Here is a 23,422-nt window from a genome sequence, read left to right on the forward strand (position 1 = left end):
TCAGATTTATATTTTATTAGTAATGATAGGTTTTTAAAAGCTATCACATGTTCATCACACAGCAGCACTGAGCTATATTGTCCCCCAAATAAGTTCTTTCTGTAACCACAGTTCATCCCTTCACAGCAGTAGGGAATTGGGGTGACATGGAAGGTTGCAATCCGATGCACACTTACCTGGAATTAAATCCCTAGAAGTAAGTAACTCAATGGGGCTTACATTCATTCTGAGTAGACACTGTTCAGCTTAACTTTCATGGTGTCAACTAAAGGTCAGTGGGCTTTCTGGTGCAGTATCTGCTTTGCATGTGGTTAAGTCTCAGGTTCAATCTCTGGCATCTCCAGGTAGCTTTGATAGACCTCTGTCTAAAACCCTGGAGAGCCGCAGCCAGGCAGGGTAAACAATACTGAGTGAGATGGCTCATTGGCCTGACTCAGTATAAAATATTGTTTTCTATGTTCACTAGTGCTATAAGGTATTTCCTCCATCCCATACCGAGAGACAAGATGGACAAGACTGTACAAAAAACTGCTGTTTCAGCATAAAGGAGGGGAAAGGGAAGTCAGACACTGTGAAGCTCACTTCTGTTCAGTAGGTAGTAAAGAGTCAAGAAAGGATGAACTCTTCCTCTGACTCAGAAGACCAGGTCAATTACATTGTTTTACCACCAGTAGTGAAATAGATCTACCCATTTCAGAAGATAACTGCAGCAGCACAGGATAGGGTAGGGGAAACTGCCTGTTCTGCTGTCTGCCAAACCAGGGGTGGGAACCTTTTCCAGCTGGTTCCAAAGCTCTCCCATCCAGAACCATTTCGACTGGTGAACAAGACTGTCCACTTGCCAATAATCTGGCAAGGTTAGGTGTTTTTATGATTTAAGGTTGTCCCACTTACCTGAGTCCAGAGCATGTACTCAAAGTTACTGCAGACTCGGCATAATCTTGGACATGACCATGGTAGTAGCAATGAGCCTAATTGAACAGAGAATAGTGAGGGGGGAATCAGTATCTATAGCTCAGCTCATTTCATTTCATAAGTAATGCTAAACCAAACTACAGTTAAGCATAAACAAACAAGCTGCAGCTCTTCAGAAGGAAAAAACAAGGTTGGTTCACTCTAGACAAACTATAAACTATAGTCATGGTTTGTTCTTGGCTTCTCGAGGTGAAACAAACCGTGAGCCCAGGTTCAGGGATGCCAGCAGGCTTTCCTGGGCCCAGTACACAGTTAACAATAACTAGGGCCAGCTCTAGCTTTCTGGGGGCTCAGACTATCAGTGGGCCTCTTATCCTCAAACCACACACCCCTTCCTCAAGGCCCCCGTTGTTGGTATCCATTTGTCTCAAGAGACATTGGAGTGTGCCTCCAGGGGTAAAACCACTGAAGAATAAGAGCATCTGTTGCTGCTGCTGCTGCTGCTGAGACCAGCAACTCATAACTGCTGCCTCCTGTGTCACTTCTGCTGTGTGAACAGCACTGAAGTGACTTTTCCAGGGTGCAAGCCTGGGCAGTGGGTATGGAGGTCCTGGGCTGCCCAGACGACAAGACCTCACTGATGTGGTCCAGAGGAAAGCAGACCAAAACATGTGGCATCAGCTTGCCGGCAGGAGTTGCCAGAAGGAGGTCCTCCCCCCGTATTCCAATTCATCCTCCTTCTCCTCAAAACTGTGCAGGCAGAGGGTGGGTCCAGTGGGAGGAGGAGAATGAGAGTCAGAGTGGGAGTTTGTGAGGGAAAAGGATCACAGGACATGGGGAGAGGGTGGAGCGAGGCTGGGAGGAGGAGTTTGAGAGAGAGAGTCTTTGCGTACAGAGGCTGGAGCGCAGGGAGTGAAAGAGGGAGTTTGCAGTGCATGAGCCTGCCATGATGGAGTGTTGGGTTTTGCGTGGGAAGGGGGGTGGCAGGTGTGTCGGGTTGCAGGGGCCTGGTCTGGTGCGGGAAAGAGTTTTTGTGCAAGCAGAGAGGGGGGTTTCCATGGGGCAGCCAGGAGAGTAAGGAAATTTGTTTGTAGATTAGGGGAAAGATAATGACACCACTATCACCAATTCCTCACTGAGAGCATCCTTAAAAGAGCTGGTCGTCTTTGCATGCTGCAGTGTTTGGCGGGAAAGCTTTCCTAAGTTGGTTCCTTAGAAGGCTTAGTTGGTCATTCCTGCTCAGTCATGGTTTGGTTTAGAATTAAATGTGAACCAGGTCAGTATGTGTGCTCTTATTGTTGACACACAAAACTTTATGTTCCTCTTATTGGAAAAGCCTTCTCTGAATTCAGGTTATTAGGGAAATAACCTGAAATAATCATTTTACTTGTTTGTATTTAATACTGGATTAAAATGAGCTTATGCCAATAATGACGCTGTGCCTCATTCAATAAAAGACAAAGATCAAGCAAGTATTTAAAACATTTATTTATGAGAAGCCTGCTCTTTTGATTATGTTATTGGAAAACTATGATGGGAAGCATTTTGTAAAATTAAACAGCAGAGCAAATTACACTGTCATTCACCTTTAGGCTTTCACTATAAGATGTAAATTGTCGTTAGTAATATGAGGGAGATCCATAAGACATAATTAAGCATACTGTGCAATGTAATAAAACAATTTCCTGGTTTTATAGCTCCAGAAGAAGAAAAAATCAGGTGAAAAGAAATTGGGAGGCTGAAAGCATTTTATTAAACTATGCTGACTTGGAAGTGGTGTGTTATTAAGAACAGGAATAACAGAGAACTGTATTTTCAGCAGCTACAACCCTGTTATGTTTTGTGGCTGGGTTATTGTATTTCTTTAATAAAACCAGCTGCTTACAAAGGACAACCACAACTAAAAGATACATACTCAGTAAAGATGCACATTTGCTATTGTTGATGAAAGGTAATACCATATTTCCAATTATAGACCTGGCTACAAAATAATGATTATATTATGTCCAGCATTTCTTTTTCTTTTTCATTTCTCGCTCCTTTGAATACCATATGGAAGCCAAATGCCTCACTGTCAAAGGTTGCTATCTTATTAGTGCAAGGGAAAGTTATCACTCATATTTCAACCTGACAGTCATCTTACTTCGCCTCTTATTACTTGGTTCATTCACATCTAAGCTGCATTAATTAACCTTTTCAGTTTCAGGGCATGGTTTTCAATTACATAGTCTCAGACAGAAGGCTTCTAAAGACCACCTTGATTTTGCTGGTGAAAGCAATAACATGAAAAGATCAGGGTTGAGTTTTAATAGTTCAGGAGCATGAATTTTTGGCAAATTCGATTACACCATAAAGAAAATATTAGTTTAGCGCCAGAGTATTTCTTCTTTTCTTTTCTTTTCGATGGAAATGAAACTGTACACAGTGAGAAGGTTATAATGTGTTTGCAGCACACATGCATGGATAAAAACTCATGTTACAAATTAAATGGCAATCTCAAGATATGTCTAGATCTTTTAAAACCTGAACTAGAACAAGTAACAAATTTATTGTTAATAAAATGTAAAATAACAAACTTTTAAAATGCATGGTTGATATCCAACGTAAGCCTGGTAGATGAAGGGAACGCAGTGGATGTAGCCTACCTTGATTTCAGCAAGGCATTCCACAAGGTGCCCCATGATATTATTGTAAAGAAGCTGGTAAAATGTGGTCTTGACTATGCTACCACTCAGTGGATTTGTAACTGGCTGACTGACCGAACCCAAAGGGTGCTCATCAATGGTTCCTCTTCATCCTGGAGAAGAGTGACTAGTGGGGTGCCGCAGGGTCTGTCTTGGGCCCGGTCTTATTCAACATCTTTATCAACGACTTGGATGATGGACTCAAGGGCATCCTGATCAATTTTGCAGATGACACCAAACTGGGAGGGGTGGCTAACACCCCAGAGGACAGGATCACACTTCAAAACGACCTTGACAGATTAGAGAACTGGGCCAAAACAAACAAGATGACCTTTAGCAGGGAGAAATGTATTGCACTAGGGCAAAAAAAATGAGAGGCACAAATACAAGATGGGTGACACCTGGCTTGAGAGCAGTACATGTGAAAAGGATCTAGGAGTCTTGGTTGACCACAAACTTGACATGAGCCAACAGTGTGACGTGGCAGCTAAAAAAGCCAATGCCATTCTGGGCTGCATCAATAGGAGTATAGCATCTAGATCAAGGGAAGTAATAGTGCCACTGTATTCTGCTCTGGTCAGACCTCACCTGGAGTATTGTGTCCAGTTCTGGGCACCACAGTTCAAGAAGGACACTGACAAACTGGAACGTGTCCAGAGGAGGGCAACCAAAATGGTCAAAGACCTGGAAACGATGCCTTATGAGGAACGGCTAAGGGAGCTGGGCATGTTTAGCCTGGAGAAGAGGAGGTTAAGGGGTGATATGATAGCCATGTTCAAATATATAAAAGGATGTCACATAGAGGAAGAAGAAGAAGAGTTTGGATTTGATATCCCGCCTTTCACTCCCCTTCAGGAGTCTCAAAGCGGCTAACAATCTCCTTTCCCTTCCTCCCCCACAACAAACACTCTGTGAGGTGAGTGGGGCTGAGAGACTTCAAAGAAGTGTGACTGGCCCAAGGTCACCCAGCAGCTGCATGTGGAGGAGCGGAGACGCGAACCCGGTTACCCAGATTACGTGACTACCGCTCTTAACCACTACACCACACTAGAGGAGGGAGAAAGGTTGTTTTCTGCTGCTCCAGAGAAGCGGACACGGAGCAATGGATCCAAACTACAAGAAAGAAGATTCCACCTAAACATTAGGAAGAACTTCCTGACAGTAAGAGCTGTTCGACAGTGGAATTTGCTGCCAAGGAGTGTGGTGGAGTCTCCTCCTTTGGAGGTCTTTAAGCAGAGGTTTGACAACCATATGTCAGGAGTGCTCTGATGGTGTTTCCTGCTTGGCAAGGGGTTGGACTCGATGGCCCTTGTGGTCTATTCCAACTCTATGATTCTATGATTCTATGAAGTCATATTCAGCCAGAGCAGACCCATTGGAATCAAAATATATACAGTTGTACCTCGCAAGACGAACACCTCGCAAGACGGAAAACCCGCTAGACGAAAGGGTTTTCCGTTTTGGAGGCGCTTCGCAAGATGAATTTCCCTATGGGCTTGCTTCGCAAGACGACAGCCCATAGGGAAATATCCGGGACAGCGGGGAAGCGCAGCGCGTCTTCCCCACTGTCCTCGGACCGCCTCCGAAGCCGGGCGGCGGGGCGGGAACACCTGCCCCCACCGCCGGGCTTCGGAACGCTGCTCCGAAGCCGGGCGGCGGGGCGGGAACACCTTCTGAAGGCGGGCGGGGGGCGAAAGTCTTTGTCCCCCCGCCTGCCTTCCCAGGGGCTTTTAAATCGCCCCGGACAGCGGAGAAGTCCTCCGCTGTCCGGGGCGATTTTAAAATGCCGCCCCGCCAGCATTTTAACATCGCCCGGACAGCGGAGAAGTCCTCCGCTGTCCCGGGGTTTTTTAAAATGCTGGGGGTGGGAAGAAAAGCCCTTGTCCCCCCCCCCAGCCTTCAGAAGAGGTCCAGGGACAGACTGTCCCCGGACCTGGTCTGAAGGCGGTTTCCCTAGGAACGCATTAATTGATTTTCAATGCATTCCTATGGGAAACCGTGCATCGCAAGACGAAAAACTCGCAAGACGAAGAGACTTGCGGAACGAATTAATTTCGTCTTGCGAGGCACCACTGTAAGCCTGTTTACTTAAATGGGGATATTTAGAGTATGACTAAAGTTGGATAGTAAGGGACGCGGGTGGCGCTGTGGGTTAAACCACAGAGCCTAGGACTTGCCGATCAGAAGGTCGGCGGTTTGAATCCCCGTGACGGGGTGAGCTCCCGTTGCTCGGTCCCTGCTCCTGCCAACCTAGCACTTCGAAAGCACATCAAAGTGCAAGTAGATAAATAGGTACCTCTCCGGTGGGAAGGTAAATGGCGTTTCTGTGCGCTGCTCTGGTTCGCCAGAAGTGGCTTAGTCATGCTGGCCACATGACCCGGAAGCTGTCTGCGGACAAACGCCGGCTCCCTTGGCCTATAGAGCGAGATGAGCGCCGCAACCCCAGAGTTGGTCACGACTGGACCTAATGGTCAGGGGTCCCTTTACCTTTACTAAAGTTGGATATCACCTTGTGGATATATAATTTATGTTAAAGGTTTTTATAAACTGCCCAACTTATAAAATATTAAGGCAATGTAGAGAAAACAAAAAAATAAATCTAAAATACACACCAGAGTAAAACTGTTAAAATAACAGCACAACACTAGAAAATAATCAGAGCACAGCAATTAAAAAATTCATTTAGCATGCATGTGAAAGAGCAGATTGTATGAGCATGCCTTATCTTAGCTGGTGATGGATTCCACATGAGAGGAGACTTATCTATCTATCTATCATATATATATATATATATATATATATATATATATTTGCTTTCGTAGATTTTCACGGGTACAGGAATGCAGGTTTTGGTGTCTTCGGGTGTCTTCCCGTGTAAGAGTCGGGGTGTCTGTGCGACGTTTCGACGAGGTCTCACTCGTCATCTTCAGGCTGGTGCTTTCGGCTTCTTGTTACTGGAACAACACCACACCCCTCTGCTCTGTTCCAGTAACAAGAAGCCGAAAGCACCAGCCTGAAGATGACGAGTGAGACCTCGTCGAAACGTCGCACAGACACCCCGACTCTTACACGGGAAGACACCCGAAGACACCAAAACCTGCATATATATATATATATATATATATATATATATATATATATATATATATATATATGCTTTCGTAGATTTTCACGGGTACAGGAATGCAGGTTTTGGTGTCTTCGGGTGTCTTCCCGTGTAAGAGTCGGGGTGTCTGGGCGACGTTTCGACGAGGTCTCACTCGTCATCTTCAGGCTGGTGCTTTCGGGTGGGTCATTAGCAACTAATCTACACTTAATGACCCACCCAGTGGTATTCAGAATATCACTCATGAAATCACTCAAGATATCCCTCAAGTAATTAATGAACAAAAGAAGAAAAGGCACACTAATCTAGGAACTTCCTCTCTGCCCAAAACGTTGGAGGCTATACACCACACCCCTCAACAGTATTTATAGGAACTCAAACACCAGATTCTGCTCTGTTCCAGTAACAAGAAGCCGAAAGCACCAGCCTGAAGATGACGAGTGAGACCTCGTCGAAACGTCGCCCAGACACCCCGACTCTTACACGGGAAGACACCCGAAGACACCAAAACCATATATATATATATATATACACACACACACACACACACACACACACACACACACAATGTTATGTTTTTAAAATTATAAACCAGAGGCTTAAACTCAGTCCCCTTTAAGTGTCCATCTTCTCTCTGACAAGAGAAGACAGGAGGTACAGTGAACACTAGAATTCAGGGAGAAGACACGATGATCTGAAGGGAAACAGGGTGGTATTAAACATTCCCCAGTAAAACCTATATTTATGGTGTCATTAGTTTTGCACCAAGCTAGAGCACATTTATGACTGTCAAAAAACTGAGAGCTAATATTAAAACATACATGTATAATTTCTACTGTCAGAGATGCTAAATCAAGGAATCAAGCCATGTAAATTGTTCTTGCCAAAATAAGCCATTCCTCATTTTTGGCATTGATCATGATGAAGTAAGGGATAGATCAATTAGACATCTTTGTTGATATCTCAATAGTAGTGTCTGACTCACGACCCCCCACATGTATTTTTATTATTTATTTATTTTTGTATATTTGGGGATCTAGAAAATGAACAGCAATGATATAGCTTTTCCTTAATTCAGTGATCCAAGACCTTAAGTTGGGTGGTGATAGTGCCATGCTAATTCCCACTGGTCGAAACAGCACAGTGGAGGAATTAGCATGGTGTGCACAAGGGAATAATTTACACATCATCCACTCCACATATGCCATCCAAATATGTTTACTAACATGTTCAGTACTTGTATGTTTTGCTCTACTGGATAAAGAGCAGTTTGGGGGATTAATTTTATTCAGGAAAACAGTGGGGGGAGGGAAGAGTTATCCCTTCTGCATGCACTGAGGCAGGCTTCCTTAAACTCGGCCCTCCAGATGTTTTGAGCCTACAACTCCCATGATCCCTAGCTAGCAGAACCAGTGGTCAGGGTTGATGGGAATTGTAGTCTCAAAACATCTGGAGGGCCGAGTTTGAGGAAGCTTGCACTGAGGTCTCCTGATTGGGGCACCGAAGGGTGTTTAAGCTATTTTGAAAACCTGTAAGATATATGATAATGGATTTCTCATCATCTTATCTACTTTCTAGGTGAAAACCGTGCCTCACAAAAATCAGAATTAAAATCAAAAGTCAGCAGTATAGAACACTCTGGATGAAGCTTTACTTAGCAACACTTCCTTAATTCTGAGATTTTGCCATTTTGCAGAGGTAAAAATATCTAAAATTAGTAGCAGCTCACTTTCACTATTTGAAACTAGCAGTGAATATTTCACAAACTGTGGTGACAACATGTTTTATTTGCAGGAAAACGTATTTTTACAATAAATATATGTGTAAGCATTAAAATGTTGGGAGTGCAAGATGCATTGCATTTTGGTATCAAAAAGGGTTCTACTGCAATATTTAAAAAACTGTTTTAACTGGTTAGTCTACCAGGGTATAAATTGCTGCTTCAATTGTTCACCTTAACGACTAATTAAAAAAAAAAGCTTTAAAAAACCTTACGGCTCCAATCTAAGACAAGAGGCGTCATGAACCTCCATTTACTACTGTCTTATTAAGGAACTTAAGAAGATGTGTAATGCTTCTACTTCTACATCAAACATATACATTTTTAAAATGCAGTTAAGCTGGATCTAATCAGCAGATAAAAGTAAAATGTAGTAATCCAGACCAGCCACTGTACTGTTTTAATTAAGAAGGATCTTCATTTGAGTCAGCAGTGTGATGCAGCAACAACAACAAAAGCTAAGGCTATTCTAGAGTTTCTTCAGCACAGTCAGCAAAAACAAGACCTGGAGCTGACTGTGGCTCAGATCATCAGCTCCTTATAGCAAAATTCAAGCTTAAACTGAAGAAAGTAGGAAAAACCACTGGACAGGTAAGATACAATCTAAACCAAATCCCTTATGAATACACAGTGGAAGTGAGGAACAGGTTTAAGGATTTAGATTTGCTGGACAGAGTGCCTGAAGAACTATGGATGGAGGCTCGCAACATTATACAGGAGGCAGCAACTAAAACCATCCCAATGAAAAAGAAATGCAAGAAAGCAAAGTGGCTGTCCAACGAGGCCTTACAAATAGCGGAGGAGAGAAGGCAAGCAAAATGCGAGGGAGATAGTGAAAGATACAGGAAATTGAATGCAGATTTCCAAAGAACAGCAAGGAGAGACAAGAAGGCCTTCTTAAACGAGCAATGCAAAGAAATAGAGGAAAGCAACAGAATGGGAAGAACCAGAGATCTGTTCAAGAAAATTGGAAATATGAAAGGAACATTTCGTACAAAGATTACCATAATAAAGGACAAAAGTGGTAAAGATCTAACTGAAGCAGAAGACATCAAGAAGAGGTGGCAAGAATACACAGAGGAATTATACCAGAAAGATATGGATGTCTCGTACACCCCAGGTAGTGTGGTTGCTGACCTTGAGCCAGACATCCTGGAGAGTGAAGTCAAATGGGCCTTAGAAAGCACTGCAAATAACAAGGCCAGTGGAAGTGATGGTATTCCAGCTGAACTGTTTAAAATTTTAAAAGATGATGCTGTTAAGGTGCTACACTCAATATGCCAGCAAGTTTGGAAAACTCAGCAGTGGCCAGAGGATTGGAGAAGATCAGTCTACATTCCAATCCCAAAGAAAGGCAGTGCCAAAGAATGCTCCAACTACCGCACAATTTCACTCATTTCACATGCTAGCAAGGTTATGCTTAAAATTCTACAAGGAAGGCTCAAGCAGTATGTGGACCGAGAACTCCCAGAAGTGCAAGCTGGATTTAGAAGAGGCAGAGGAACCAGAGACCAAATTGCAAACATGCGCTGGATTATGGAGAAAGCCAGAGAGTTCCAGAAAGACATCTACTTCTGCTTCATTGACTATGCAAAAGCCTTTGACTGTGTTGACCACAGCAAACTATGGCAAGTTCTTAAAGAAATGGGAGTGCCTGATCACCTCATCTGTCTCCTGCGAAATCTCTATGTGGGACAAGAAGCTACAGTTAGAACTGGATATGGAACAACTGATTGGTTCCAAATTGGGAAAGGAGTACGGCAAGGCTGTATATTGTCTCCCTGCTTATTTAACTTATATGCAGAATTCATCATGCGAAAGGCTGGGCTGGATGAATCCCAAGCCGGAATTAAGATTGCCGGAAGAAATATCAACAACCTCAGATATGCAGATGACACAACCTTGATGGCAGAAAGTGAAGAGGAATTAAAGAACCTTTTAATGAGGGTGAAAGAGGAGAGCGCAAAATATGGTCTGAAGCTCAACATCAAAAAAACGAAGATCATGGCCACTGGGCCCATCACCTCCTGGCAAATAGATGGGGAAGAAATGGAGGCAGTGAGAGATTTTACTTTCTTGGGCTCCATGATCACTGCAGATGGTGACAGCAGTTACGAAATTAAAAGACGCCTGCTCCTTGGGAGAAAGGCGATGGCAAACCTAGACAACATCTTAAAAAGCAGAGACATCACCTTGCCAACAAAGGTCCGTATAGTAAAAGCCATGGTTTTCCCAGTAGTGATGTATGGAAGTGAGAGCTGGACCATAAAGAAGGCTGATCGCCGAAGAATTGATGCTTTTGAATTATGGTGCTGGAGGAGACTCTTGAGAGTCCCATGGACTGCAAGAAGATCAAACCTCTCCATTCTGAAGGAAATCAGCCCTGAGTGCTCACTGGAAGGACAGATCGTGAAGCTGAGGCTCCAATACTTTGGCCACCTCATGAGAAGAGAGGACTCCCTGGAAAAGACCCTGATGTTGGGAAAGATGGAGGGCACAAGGAGAAGGGGACGACAGAGAATGAGATGGTTGGATGGTGTTCTTGAAGCTACTAGCATGAGTTTGATCAAACTGCGGGAGGCAGTGGAGGACAGAAGTGCCTGGCGTGCTCTGGTCCATGGGGTCACGAAGAGTCGGACACGACTAAACGACTAAACAACAACAATTCTAGAGTTGTTTGACAATGAAACCGACTCCCTCGGAAGGTGGTGGACTCTCCTTCCTTAGAGGTTTTTAAGCAAAGGAATGATGGTCATCTATCATGGATGCTTGAGTTGAGATTCCTGCATTGCAGGGGATTAGACTAGATCAGTGTTCCCCAACCTTGGGCCTCCAGCTGATTTTGGACTACAATTCCCATCATCCTTGACCACTGGTCTTGCTAGCGAGGGATGATGGGAACACTGGACTAGATGACTTCCAAGACTATAATTCTAAGTTTTAAATACAAGTGGGACAGGAAAATACAATTGCTCCAAAGCATCTCTATATATTTATAGAAACAAAGGTATATAATCCCTTCTGAGGAAAGATCAGGTTAAGATAGGGAACTTTTTCCAGTCCTTCTCCCCCCACCCCACCCCGCCAAAAAAAATAAGAAGACCTACTGTGACGGAAAATTTTGTTTTGCTGGGCAGGTTGGGTCACCAAGTGTTTTTTTTCCTTTTTCCTTGCTAGCAAATGGTTAATGAATGGCAGCTTCTGATTGGCCAGGGTTCCAGGAGAGGGAGTTCAAGAGACAGTTGAGTAGGTTGGGAGATAGGTTGGGAGATAGGGAGTGAGAGGAGAGAGAGAGAGCGAGAGAGAGAGAGAGAGAGTTGGTTCTGGGTAGAAACATCCGCTCTGGGGAATATATAAAAAGCTAGAGAAATAAGTCTCTGCGCTTAGTGTGAAGGACAATGTGTGGTGTCCTGTATGAGTAATTAGGCCAGGAATTAACTGGGAGGCTGAGCCAGGAGGAGTAGAAGCTGGAAAGATACAGTCTACTTAGGTCTCATTCCAGTCAGGAGGGGAGAGATTCTTCTACAAAAAGAGAAGACTCGCAAACCATTTAAGAGGGGTGTGGAGATCCCTTGGGTCTGTTACTTGGCGTGCCTCAGGAATAAGGGGTGTGCAACTGACAGGAAGTACCACCTTGTTTAAGAACCAAAGTATAAAGCAGCAACAGCTGTGCAACAACTGAGAAAGAAGTGAAGTGAAATTACTGGAAATAAGCTGAGCATTTACCCTTTAGTCTAAAAACCTGTAAGATCTACCTGAAGTGAAGTAACTGAACATAAGCACCTGAAGTTTAAAAGAAGCTATGTTTTATTAGAAGTCCCTAACATCAGCTAGATTTAGTATAAATACTATTAGGTGAACGGTTACCTGAAATAACATTATAATCTGAAGTATCCTTTGTTTTACCCACTTTGTATCATAAACTTCCTTTGTTTAATAAAATCTTTCTTATTTGATCAAATCCTGCCTGAGACTCCAAATCATTAAGTTTTCCCTCACCCAAGACCCCCACTAGATAATCTGGGGCAATTTGTAGAAATTTGTGTAATTGGTGTACTGTGAGGTGGTCGCACTATATTTAAGTGAGGGCCGGCCCAACAGCGCCAGGGGGAAAAGTGCCTTTGCGCTGTCGCACTTACATTATGGTCTAATTCAATAAAAAGAAAGGAAGGAAGGAAGGAAGGAAGGAAGGAAGGAAGGAAGGAAGGACAAAATTTGGCTTCCGCATTGCAGAAGACCTCAGATGCCTTGTAAATCCCTTTTTGAGAGCTCCCACATCGCAGAAGCTGGATCTCATGCATTATCTCTGCATACTTGCAGCTTATAAAGAACTTCTAATGGGCACATGTCCAAAGGCGTTTAAGTGCACAAAATTTATAACTATTAAAGCCCCTCCCATCATGCACTACTTAGGACATTTCCGTCCACAGTTGTGCATTTTGAACAAAGAAACCTGAAAACTGCCTAAACAGTGATTTCAAACCACTCTATTTCATAGTTCCCCTTCTGTTCTTTTAATGACCAAGTATTGCACTTCTACCTCCCCACAGACAAAGTCACAAAACTTACCGTGTAATTACGCGCAAGAACAGCACCAGTACCATCTTCCAAATAGTGTGTTTCTGTGAAGTTGCCAGCAAAAAGGTCACTGGAAGAGAAAGTGGATATCTTAAAACATAATTTCAAGACCAAATCTTTTTTACTTAATTACTTTTTAAAACAAAATTAAAGTGGAAGAGTTGAAAGCTCAATAATGGAATAAAATAGTTATAATACTGAACAAAGTCTGTGCACATTGTTATAAGGGGATTTACTACAAGGTTTTATAAATTAGCCTCTCTGATTGTAAAATCACTGAGTGGCTATTATGAGGTGATTATTTATGAATTCAGATTTATTTAATATGTAACACTTAACCTACCCTGTATAGTTTATTGATGTATCCCCTACTTAAATATTTCAGATGAACTGTTTTTTTCTATTAGAAAATGGTTCGAGATTTTTATGCATCATGTCAAATTAACAAGGCAAAAATGTAGACTTTAAGCTGCCTCAAAGGCAAATTCCACTCTATCTCAAATTTACAGATATTGTGAGTGAGGCTGGTGTAACTTCTTAGGTGTATATGCAAACGTCCTAATACTAGCTAAAGTAAGGGTTGGTGTCTTATTCTGGATGTAAGCTCTGGAAAGGGAAAGAGTGTCTGTAACACTGGCATTGGCCAGAAGGTGTAGTCAAGACAATTCATTTCTCTTTCTAAGCTGTTTCGTCCAATCCAAGGAATTACATGGTGCTAAGAAAGTCAGTACTACAGTGGTCTGCATTGCAATTACCCCATGCTGGGGATCAAGGTGCCCATGTCTGAACAGAATTCTGAACAAGCAATTTTGCTATTTAAGGCAATTTAAGGGAACAGATGTCACTGCGACTTAATTGCTGAAAATTTAGCATGCAATGTAAAGTTTTTAGAATCTAATTACGCCAGTCTGAGTTCTGGAACAGAAGACAGTTCCTTAGAATTTCTACAGCTTCCAAAAAATGACACTATTCCTATAATGATCAGTCTTGTTTCAGAGCTTGATTCTTGTAGCACCTACTGAGTTACATGATTGACTGAGCTCATGATTAGCGGCTACTACTTCAAAATAAGGGGAGCAACCTAATTCTCTCAAAACTTGGGGAAATTTTATACTTATAGGTTCTCCACTGCACTAACCATGAGAAATAACCCAAGGACACTCCATTGTTATACATTCCAATTAAAACTAATACCGCCACTGAACATGGTCGCTACAATTTTCTGCCAGAAGCAATATTCCTGAAGGTGGAACTTTGTCTTTTTCTATATGTATATTATACCCTTATAAAGAAATGTGCTTCTTAGCCAAAGGGCCGTTTCTTCTTGAAGTAGTGGCAAAAAATAGAGAGAGGGAGTGGTAACTGGATGTCAGTCATTTGGAATGGAAAGTCGCAGAGGATTAAGACAGAAGTATTATTACAACAGCATATCCTATATTTTCTATTCACCACATTTTATAAATGTATTGTATAAAAATGTTGCAAGTAAATAAATGAATGAAATATTTGTGCAGACAGAATGCACATGGGAAAGGGATGGGGTAATGCTTGCTGGCTCCAGAACCTACATAATCATTAATTAAAACTTCAGAACAGAACCTATTGGCATACAAAGTGGAGTAATCACCTGTAAACAACCTGTATCACATGGTTTACGGATCATCAGTATTGTCTCAAGCAAAAGAATATGCTTCAACTTTCAAATAAAATAGCCTTCATTCATTTGCAAATATTTATGCTTGAAAGTTGGGTTAGGGGATGAAGGGGGGGGGGGAACCTTGAATATATTCATAGCCACTATGTGAAAATATATGTGAGAAAGGTTCTCATTATTTTTTCCTGGGAACTTACAACCACCTGAAGAGGAATTTGTGTATGAAAACAGAATAAATGAAAAGTTAATACACTGTGGCAGCGGTGGTGGTGGTGGACCCTGTACTGGTAATACAGGTGGGAAAAGAACTCAGGGGGGGGGATTCCTGCACAACTGAGCAGGCTAGGAAGAGCTAGGATGAACGTTCAAGAACTACTGTAGAAGGAGGCTTCACAAAACAAACTCCTTTATTGCCAGAATATCAGAAAGTCAGCATGTTTCTCTGCTGGTAGCCAGCAAAGAAGTTCAAACGGGAATTGGTCTTCATAAAAATAATACTAACCCTTTCCTTTTCTGACTCAAGCTCTTAGGAAGATTTAAAGTCAAAACAAGTAAAAACAAACCCCCAAACCCTGAATCCCTCAAATACAATGCCTTGCAGAAACCCTAAACCCAAGCCCAAACTCCTTTGGGTATGCAGAGCTCGTATTTGGACCCTGACCTTTAGAGCACACAGGTCAATGCATATGCCCCTGATGGTATGGTAAGTAACATCATGTCCTTCAGGGCTTCATGTGGATAAGAGATGTGGAACAGATGTGTGATTAATGACATTAGTCCTCATGAGCTTGAACATTTATTCATTCACTGAATTTATATCTCACCCTTCCTCCCGAAGGAACCCAGTCACTCATGCAGAAAACTCACTGAAATGTTTCTACAGCTATGCGTGAAAGTCATTTTAGGTGGCAACCAGCCCACTGCACCCTACAGTAGGTGAATGAAACAAAAGGAGAGGATATAGGCTGCTACTGCTGCTGTATTTGCTATTATTAAAATTTACAGGCACCAACATATTATTTCTGACTGTCTGGTAGGGATAGAAACAGGAACCCTTGATTCCGTGAGCAACTGCCTCATGTGGGAAGGCACCAGAGTTTCACTTTAGAGCATCTTCTAGAACAGTAAAGTATTTGAGGCCAGAGGTCATCCTAGGCAGGAAGGGCTTCCTGTTTGAACAGGAACTTTGAGCAACCATGGTCTTCCTGGTACATCTCCATGCATTTTGCTGACTTTGTCTCCCCTTTGACATCTGCCCATAGTTCAGGACTAGCACCACCTAAGAAACCTGGCACCAAGTATTTGCAGGACGTTACTTATACCTGTTAAAGTCAATCAATATTCTGCCATTGTATAAGACTATATACAGCAACAATGTTGAGCAGTATTCTTTGCAGGAATAATAATAATAATAATAATAATAATAATTTATTATTTATACCCCGCCCATCTGGCTGGGCCTCCCCAGCCACTCTGGGCGGCTTCCATAAAAACCAAAAATACAATAAAATATCACACGTTAAAAACTTCCCTGAACAGGGCTGCCTTAAGATGTCTCCTGAATGTCAGGTACTTGTTTATCGCCTTGACATCTGCTGGCACTCTGGTGTTTCATTGACCTAGGTTTCAGAGAGCAGATTGGTTTTAAAAAGCAATGGATAAAAAGATACAGGGGTACCTTGGTTTACAAACTTAATCCGTTTCGGAAGTCCATTCTTAAACGGAAGCCATTCTTAAACAGAAGCACGCTTTCCCTAATGAGGCCTCAAATCCATTCAGATTCCGTTCTTAGACTGAGGTAAAGTTTGCAAACTGGGACACTACTTCCGGTTTCGCGGAGTTCGTAAACCGAATTGTTCGTAAACAGGGCTGTTCTTAAACCGAGGTACCACTGTACTATAGAGTTGCAAAAATCAAATGAATCTTTTGTGTAAGTAGAAATATTTTGTTTTGTTTACTTAAACAGAACTTAAGATTCTACTGCAAGAATCCTCCTTTTCCCCTTCCTCCTCTAAATGTGATGTACTGTATTTTACTCTTCGGTCTTGTTCTATGTTTTTTGATAGCGCTCTGACAGCTAAATGAAAAGGTGAGTCCTGAACACCATAGCCTCCAGGGTAGACACTTCTCTTTTTTTGGTAGAAGCAGCAGTTATCTCCTCTTTCGAAAATGACTTTAAAAGCTGCCCAGTGGAATAAACACTTAGTGCTGGTACAAGGAGATTTACAAGTCATGTGTGGGCACTTCTCTGAAGGGTTATCAACAGTAAGTACAACAAGCACTCAAGTTCAGCAAGAAGGAAAGGTGTGTGCAGAGGTCGCATCATGCATGGCACTCATGCTTAACGATCAAACACCACATTTGACACATGTATCCATTAGATAATTTGTCTCCCTTTGGAAAGAGATGTAATTTACAGAATTGATTTACATTTTTTTCCTGCACCCCTCTGGTAAAGGAAAGGCGATAAATAAAGGAAAGTAAACCAATTTAGATGGTAATCTTATTAACATAATTGAATGGATGCAACTAAGAAAAGACATGGGTTAAAACAACATTAATTCATCATACTTCGGGATCTACCATATGTTTTGTCACCACACAGGAAAAACAGCACATCCCTTTGTACAGCTTGCTATGGGTTCCAGAAGATAAGTGATAACTTTGAATGCTGGGACAAGGTTTTCTCAGCTGTAGCCTCCCTGTTATTGAATAAATTCCTCTGAAGCCCAAATTAGTAAAAATAAAATAAAAGTTTTCCTCTTTTGTCAGGCTTTCAAGGATGTACTCTAGTTTAGGACTAAACTAGATTATACAGTAAACATGTGGTTTAATTTACCATATCTAGTGCTTTTCCATTTAAACTTCTTTGCCTGTTTTCCATTCTTTCCATATCTCTCCAAAATTTCCCTGTGTTCCATCTTTAACAAATTCTTCTCTGGGATAAGCTTAAAAATAATTTCCATAAGAGAATTCCACCATAAGCACTATATGAAACGAAACTCTCTCTGTATTTATGATACTTGTAGATAGAAAACTGAACACAGGAAAGATTTATTGGAAAAGGGCTAATAGGTCTGGGTTACTCCTACTAGTCCAAAGAAATCAGACTCTCTCTCACACACACATGCGCTTCCAAGAGAACAAATGATACTGACTGTGAATATCAGTTCTATAGATTTAGTGGAAGGTATATTTCAGCACTTGGCAATGGCTGCTTCTTTTATAAGGCATGTGCAGGTATGCACATTTTGAAGGATGGTTGTGTTTCCATTTGTGTATGGAAAGTGGAAATTTGGTGGATTCGTGTTTAAACGTGACCTGAACTGATTTTCTTCCCCAACCCTAGCCAACTCTACCTCCCCACTCTTTCTTCGTGGAGGCAAAATGTACCCCATGGTAACCTATGACCAGGGCTGATATGAAATTCTTTCTGACCTAATGGAATCCTTTCCAGGCAAGCTGTCCAAATTCACACCCACACCGGGGCTTCTATCAGAAAAAGGACACCAGGTGTATCTCACCTAGTCGACCTCATGCCACTTAGAAATGACTGTCATTAAGCAATATCTTTACCCCAAGAGTCCTCCCAGCTGCTACACCAAGACTCCCAATGAGACTTTAAAAAAATGTTAATCTACGTTAAGTTCATCCCTTCTTCCACCCCCAAACCAACTAGCTGCATTCCATAGAGCACATGCAACTGCTGTTATGTGCTCCATATGTGGCGCTACCTGCAGCTAATGCAAAATGCAGTTGTTAGGGTGCTTCGTGGGACACACGCCCTGTAGAACACTGTCCCATCAGATGTCAAGGAAATAAACAACTACAGTGATACCTCGGGTTACATATGCTTCAGGTTACATACGCTTCAGGTTACATACGCTTCAGGTTACAGACTCCGCTAACCCAGAAATATTACCTCGGGTTAAGAACTTTGCTTCAGGATGAAAACAGAAATCGTGCTCTGGCGGCGCAGCAGCAGCAGGAGGCCCCATTAGCTAAAGTGGCGTTTCAGGTTAAGAACAGTTTCAGCTTAAGAACAGACCTCCGGAACGAATTAAGTACTTAGCCTGAGGTACCACTGTACCTGACTTTTAGAAGACATCTGAAGGCAGCCCTGTTTGGCAAAGTTTTTAATGACTGACGTTTTAATGTATTTTTAATATTTTGTTGGAAGCTGCCCAGAGTGGCTGGGGAAACCCAGTCAGATGGGTGGGGTATAAATAATAAATTATTATTCTTGTTATTACTACTACACATATTATACCAGAAATAAAATATCTGCACTGGCTAGTTACCATGTCATGTTCAACATTTTGCTGTTGACATTTAAAGCAGCAAATAACTTGGGACCAGAAGTCAAGATCTTCAGAGGAGATCCTGCTGGTCATTCCATGACCAGTGGCTTGTCACCTGGTGGCAGCAGAGAAGTCAGCCTTTTCAGTGAAAGCACCCACCCTCTGGAATGCCCCTCTCAAATCTGTGCGGCAGAGACAGTAATGACCTTTAAACACTTCTTACAAAGTTAGATGCTTTGAGAAAATTATAATTTGGTTTGGTTGCTCTTTCTTTTTGTATTTGTCTTCCTGTCTGTTCTTTGACACTGACATTATTTTCTTGCTCTCTACCTAAACTACAAAAAAAAAGGAAAAGACTCTGGATCTACATAATTTGTACTCATTATTGCTTGGTGAGGCAAGCAAGATAGATAATATTTTCAAAATGTATTGAAACCGCTGTTTATATTATAATCGCCTGCTTATGCTGTAGCATCTCCACTTAGGTCATCTTGACCTTTGTAATGGAGGTGGCTGTTCTTTATTCCGTTCCTAGCCCTCTTGATTATTATATGTATTCACAGGAATAAACAGGTCTATTAGACATGCTGCTGCTTGCAATAGTTGGCTCACTATGAATATCTGTGGATAGTTAGCAACAGCCTTTTCCAACTCTTGTTTCTCATTACAATATGAAGAACGAAGGAAGCATGTTAATGAGTTCCCCATGCACCTGCTTTGAACATCACCCCACTCATACAATTATTGCATCTTCTTTAAACACATTATATTCTTTCCTTCTGTTTAATTATCTAAAGTGATTCAAAATGCTTTTGGACATTTTCCCATTCAGTGTCTGCATTTTATAATATTCCTATCTGTAACCCTCCAGTAGGCTTTCATGGAGTAAATACAGTGCTGTAAATATTATTATTTTTTTAAACCCTGAGATATTAGGGTGTGCTCTCCTAGGTAGGAAAATGACTGTGGAAAAGGGGAAGGAGAAAAGTAAGGCCAATCCCTCCTAGGACACCTGAAATTTGCCTGCAGGGTTGTTATTCCAGGCAGGGTCTTCTGTGCATGTTTAGCCTGCCTTACAGTGGGGCGATCACCTTAGGCTTACCCAGGCGCCGAAAGAGGACCTGAAGGTTTGGTTGGCCTTCTTGAAGGTATACAATGGGATTTCTTTTTGGCAAGACCTGCTGGACATGCACCAGGACTTTCTTGTGCATTTGGATGCCTCTAGCAGCTTGGACTTCAGTGTCTACTTCGGGGATCACTGGTGCTCTAGGCCATGGCCTTTGCATTAGAAGGTGAAAGGGATCACCCATGATCTCACATTTTTGGAATTCTTCCCAATCATGTTGGCAGTGCACATCTGGACTGAGGAGTTCCATGATTTCAGGGTGTGCTTCTGGTCTGACAACCAGGTGGTAGACAGGGTACTTGCCAAACAGACCTCACAGTCTGAATGGGTACTGAGGGGTACTGTAGTTGGACTACAAATCCCATTGTTCTTACCACTGGCCATAATGGCTAGAGTTGATGGAAGTTGTAATCCAACCATGTTGGGACTACATGCTAGCTAAACCCGGTTTCTTGTGCAACCCTATATATGTTTAGTTAGAAGAAGATACCCCCAATTAATTCAATAGGGATTACCCCAAGGTAAGCAGGCAAATGGATTGTAACATCAGCTGCCATTAGTCTGCTTTTAGTAGCCCAAACAAATGGAAAATGTCAAGCCCAGGTTTTAAGTACTGATTGATTGATAGTATGTATGAATCTCTCTTACAGGTTGATTTATAATCAATGCAAGAGCAAAACATATCAGTTATCAATATAAGCATATACAAGCAACAACAACAACAACAACAACAACAACAACAACAAGAGTTTGGATTTGATATCCCGCTTTATCACCACCCTAAGGAGTCTCAAAGCGGCTAACATTCTCCTTTCCCTTCCTCCCCCACAACAAACACTCTGTGAGGTGAGTGGGGCTGAGAGACTTCAGAGAAGTGTGACTGGCCCAAGGTCACCCAGCAGTTGCATTAGGAGTAGCAGGGAATCGAACACGGTTCACCAGATTACGAGTCCACTGCTCTTAACCACTACACCACGCTGGCTCTCAAAAAAAATTAGAAAAATAAAACACAGTCATATATTGCTCTTAAGGATCAAACTGCAAAAGCATGGATAAATTAAAATGTATTCAACTGACAACTAAAAACAACAATCTGGGAGACTAAGGGGTGATCATTCTAGAGTCAGGTCCTCACTAAAGAGAAGTCAATTCTTTCACCATCTCACTACAAATCCTTGTTTGGACCAGAAGCAGAGGCCCACCCTTCTCCACTGGAGAGGATTGTGCTCTTGTAGGTATTTGGTCCCAGAACCATTTAAAGCTTTGTAAACTATTACCAACACCTTGAATTGAGCTTGGCAGGACATAGGCAGCCAGTGGTCTTTGAAAAACAGAGGGAAATTGATCTTGGTAAAGCAGTGCAGTCAAACTTTTGCAGCATGTGGATTTATTTAGCAACTTCCGCATCCACCCATCATAGTGCAAAGATCAGGTTTGCAACTGTGGGTCACCTTTACAGCTGGAGCTGGACCTCATAATTGTCCGCTTAGTATTTTTTTCACTGCAGAGTGAAAAGGGAGGAAGAGCTCTGGCAGCTACCCATCATAATGTTGTGCTGCAGCTGAGCTGGCTCCTAGTCCAGGGAATGAAGTTGCAAAAGTCATATCCTGGAAGTAGTTTTCAGCAAAAAGCAGGTTTACTGACCTGGTTGACCACCTGCTACTATGTGTCAGTGAGGAAATGATGAATAATAGTTCAATAATTCTACGATACAAGATTACCAGAGTTAAGCATCTAATTTTCAACATATTTCTAGCACTAATGCAAACTGCTGCTGAGATATATTTGATCATGACACTGATCTCCGTAGTATCACAATATGAACTGCATTATTAGTGGGACTAAATAAATATCACAGTGTACCATGTAAATTATCAGTCATTGTTGGAGACTGATAAACATAATTTGTGGGCAAAAGTGTATAGTAGAAGGGTGATAAGCAGTGCCAGTCAGAGATTACAGGTCACTTGCCTAGAAGTTGCTTTACTGTATTAGCTTCATTAAGAGATCCATAGAGTGACACAGCAGCACTGTAAGGAAGCCTTTCTTAACAGCCAACACAACCCTCTCGAAACATCCAAGTAGTTGCATTGTCATTTCTTTCTAGCAGGAGATTCCTCCATTTTTAAAAGCTTTGTGACAGGCAACAAAATAAATAACAGGTGTAGATTTCTGCAAGATGAATAGTCAACACTCGCGAAACAGCAAATGTTTTAATATCTGCCTGACACCCAGCTTTGAAAAACATGAAAACTTCCCCATAAAAAGTGGAACTCTACTTAATAGACACGGAGAAGGGTGTTGACTATCTCAGGCAGCACAAACTATGCCTGCCTGCACAATCCTCTCTCCCTAGGATATTGCCCCATTCCACAGAAATAGTCTCTTGTACTTCCAATGTGCAAGAAGAAACAGCCCTTACTACTTTCAAAAGTTTCATCAGGAGCATGTAAATTTCTCTTCAAATCGAGGAAGAAATGAGCTTATAATGACATTCAGTCAGTGACCCAGATTTAACCGCTATCTTGTATAAATCATTTTAATTATTTCTATTAACCAAATGTTCAAGAGCATATAGTGCTTTCCAAGTTAAAAAATGCATTGTCAGACATTCTTGGTTCTATGTCTGCTTGAACAGGTCTATCCACATTGGTCAAGCTCAGTATGTATTTCATCCAGCTGACTTTATTTAATTAAAAGTATGCTTTGCTTTGATCATTCCAGATTTTCTGCCTAACAGTGAAAATTGCTGCTCACACTATACAGAGTTTCAGAAAGTCGTAAATCTCTGTGAGCTGAAAAATACAATTATAGGATATTATAGATATATATGAGAAGGTATGTACATGCCTTTCTCTGTGCTTCTATGTGCTTAACACATCAGAAGGGAAAAACTTATTTCCCCTTCTGATGTGTTTAAACATAAAACACATATTAAAAAAAACAGAACTGTAGAGTTGAAAGGGATCCCAAGGATATTTTAAAATGTTCTCACCATTCCTACCACAATTTCCTCATGTGACATGTTGACTTTCAACTCTTTCCTGCAGTAAGCAACTTTCTTCATATGGAACAACAAATCTCCACATGAGGAGAGTGATTGGGCCAAGCAGTATTGACACACCAACTTACCATGCCTCCAGTGGCCATACATTCAGCCTCAGAGAGGTGTCTGCCTTCCTTTTGTGGCTGGAACTCTACAGTGAGTCATCCCCCACCTAATGCAAGAATCAGGTCAGCAGCTGGCTACCTTATCAACTGGAGCAGCAGCAGCAGCA

At 41.9% G+C, this 23,422-nt stretch overlaps 1 protein-coding gene across 2 annotated transcripts in view; it reads right to left on the reverse strand.

The window, feature by feature from the left end:
• The window catches only part of ADAM12 (ADAM metallopeptidase domain 12), a 189,079-nt gene that overhangs the window by 78,666 nt on the left and 86,991 nt on the right, over positions 1-23,422 (reverse strand). For both annotated transcript variants that reach the window (XM_082222835.1, XM_082222836.1), the window contains 2 exons: positions 13,055-13,133; positions 895-971 (listed from right to left, as the gene is read on the reverse strand). In XM_082222835.1, the coding sequence (XP_082078961.1) occupies positions 895-971; positions 13,055-13,133 (156 nt within the window). The remainder of the gene's footprint in view (positions 1-894; positions 972-13,054; positions 13,134-23,422) is intronic.

This window comes from Podarcis vaucheri (genome assembly GCF_965113315.1).
Source record: "Podarcis vaucheri genome assembly, chromosome: 5".
NCBI lineage: Eukaryota > Metazoa > Chordata > Lepidosauria > Squamata > Lacertidae > Podarcis > Podarcis vaucheri.